Source organism: Nansenia antarctica (assembly GCF_963989245.1).
Source record: "Nansenia antarctica genome assembly, chromosome: 6".
NCBI classification, from domain to species: Eukaryota; Metazoa; Chordata; class Actinopteri; order Argentiniformes; family Microstomatidae; genus Nansenia; species Nansenia antarctica.
Window position 1 is genome coordinate 23,134,728 of NC_137676.1, and position 2,500 is coordinate 23,137,227.

The 2,500-nt window shown below is 41.8% G+C and overlaps 1 protein-coding gene across 1 annotated transcript in view; it reads right to left on the reverse strand.

Moving 5' to 3' along the window:
- lama2 (laminin, alpha 2) overlaps positions 1-2,500 on the reverse strand; it is a gene marked incomplete at both ends in the record, with an annotated part of 430,348 nt that overhangs the window by 61,791 nt on the left and 366,057 nt on the right. The window contains one exon of the mRNA XM_080534306.1: positions 1,688-1,790. Coding sequence (XP_080390432.1) covers positions 1,688-1,790 — 103 coding nt within the window. The remainder of the gene's footprint in view (positions 1-1,687; positions 1,791-2,500) is intronic.

Genomic DNA, 2,500 nt, shown 5'->3' on the forward strand with positions numbered 1-2,500 from the left:
AAATGATTAAATAAACAAACAAATCATAATCTGTTGTCACTTATTACTGTTAACTAATAAATTGCGCTGTAGAACTGTTGTATAAAAGCAATATCACACTGGAGGTCGTGCTGTTATACTGAATATCAGCACGGCTGTGATTGTCTTCTACTCAGCCTGCGGCCTCGTACCTACGACCCAATCACAGCCGTGCTGATATTCAGTATAACACACTCCCTCTCGTGTGATATTGCTTAAGTACAATTGAGCTTATAATAGGTGGACAGTGCTTTTTTAAACAGGTGGAAAGATGATAAAGATCGGATATTTGCAGGCAGATTATTCCAAGCAGACGGAGCTTTAAACATAAAGGCGTTCTTAGCCATAGATTTAGAAATAGCAGGAACAAAAAAAAAGAGATAAACAGAATGTCTCAACTGATAAGGAGAAGAGAAGGGAACCATCCTCTGCTTTAAATAGAGAGGGTACTTGTGATGTTTACATTAGGGTGAGGAGGGTACTTGTGATGTATACATGATTAGGGTAAGGAGGGTACTTGTGATGTATACATTAGGGTGAGGAGGGTACTTGTGATGTATACATTAGGGTTAGGAGGGTACTTGTGATGTATACATTAGGGTTAGGAGGGTACTTGTGATGTATACATTAGGGTGAGGAGGGTACTTGTGATGTATACATTAGGGTGAGGAGGGTACTTGTGATGTTTACATTAGGGTGAGGAGGGTACTTGTGATGTATACATTAGGGTTAGGATGGTACTTGTGATGTTTACATTAGGGTTAGGGTGAGGAGGGTACTTGTGATGTATACATTAGGGTGAGGAGGGTACTTGAGATATATACATTAGGGTGAGGAGGGTACTTGTGATGTATACATTAGGGTGAGGAGGGTACTTGAGATGTATACATTAGGGTGAGGAGGGTACTTGTGATGTATACATTAGGGTTAGGAGGGTACTTGTGATGTTTACATTAGGGTGAGGAGGGTACTTGTGATGTATACATTAGGGTGAGGAGGGTACTTGTGATGTTTACATTAGGGTCAGGGTGAGGAGGGTACTTCTGATGTATACATTAGGGTTAAGAGGGTACTTCTGATGTTTACATTAGGGTGAGGAGGGTACTTGTGATGTTTACATTAGGGTTAGGAGGGTACTTGTGATGTATAAATTAGGGTTAGGAGGGTACTTGTGATGCTTACATTAGGGTTAGGGTGAGAAGGGTACTTGTGATGTTTACATTTGAAAATTAACTGCCGCCAATGTCTCTGTCTTCTTATGGTGGGAGAGGGCCAGGTGAGACTTTCATACATTGTACAATGATGAGTTAAGAAAGGACAGCCAAGAACAAATCTGCAAAGTCTATAAGCTACATTCAAAGGATGAAGATTAGTCTTGGAGGCAACCATATCAGCATAGTCTAATATTGGTAAGATGAGTTGAGACGCAAGTTTCTTTCTAACAGTAAATGAAAAGCAGTTTCTGAATCGGTAAAGAATTCCAATAGCAAGGTTCATTTTCTTAAGAGTGTGAGTGATATGACATTTAAATGAAAGTTCTGAGTCAATCCAGATTCCCAGGATGGGTGTGTGTGTGTGTGTGTGTGTGTGTGTGTGTGTGTGTCTGCGTGCCTGTGGCAGAGTGTGTGTGTGTGTGTAGGAGAGTAGTATTTGTGAAACATGGTCCTACCTTTCACGTCCTTCTCCAGCTGCTTGGCTTCGTTCAGCAGACGGGCGCTCTTCTGAGCAGAGCCCCTGGTGTTGTCCTTCAGAGACCCCTTAGGTCCCGTGGCCTGACCACCCAGGACAAGATAAGACACAAGTCAGTTAAACAAACAGAGCCAAAATGGCGGCTTGAGGTCATTATAGCTACAGTTACACACCCAAAATGGCTGCCTGAGGTCAGCAGAGCTACAGTTACAGACCCAAAATGGCTGCCTGAGGTCAGCATACAGTAGCTATTGTTGCAGACCCAAAATGGCGGCTTGAGGTCAACCTGAGGACACTGATTCACACACAGCAGGTTCAACATGGTGCAAACTGCAACTGGGCTATTTACCAGGAAGATTAGACACATACATCAGAGGAAGAAGGGTGAAGAAAGGGAAAGAGACATTTTTATAAAGCATGAATGATAACGGTTTCATGTTCAGTTCTTTGTTGTTGCCCGGGCAACAGCCCGTTTACCCTGACTGGCTGAGTTGCCCCTCTGGAGGGACTTTTTAACATTTTGTTTTATTGATAATTATAAAACATTAACAGGCAGAAACACACTTACTTTTGCCACCACAGTTGAAAACATCGCTCTTAAGTGCTCTCTTGATTGGCGAAATTGTGGGAAAACATCGCAAGTTGTTCCTATGTTGTTAGACCAATTTATTTTTGGTGTCTTTTAAGTCCGCGTTCGTAAATTCGCGTTCGTAAATTTTATTATGGACAATAAACCTTTTAATTTTTCTACAACATACAAAGACAGTGTGGCGTGTGTTCTTATCCAAACTGG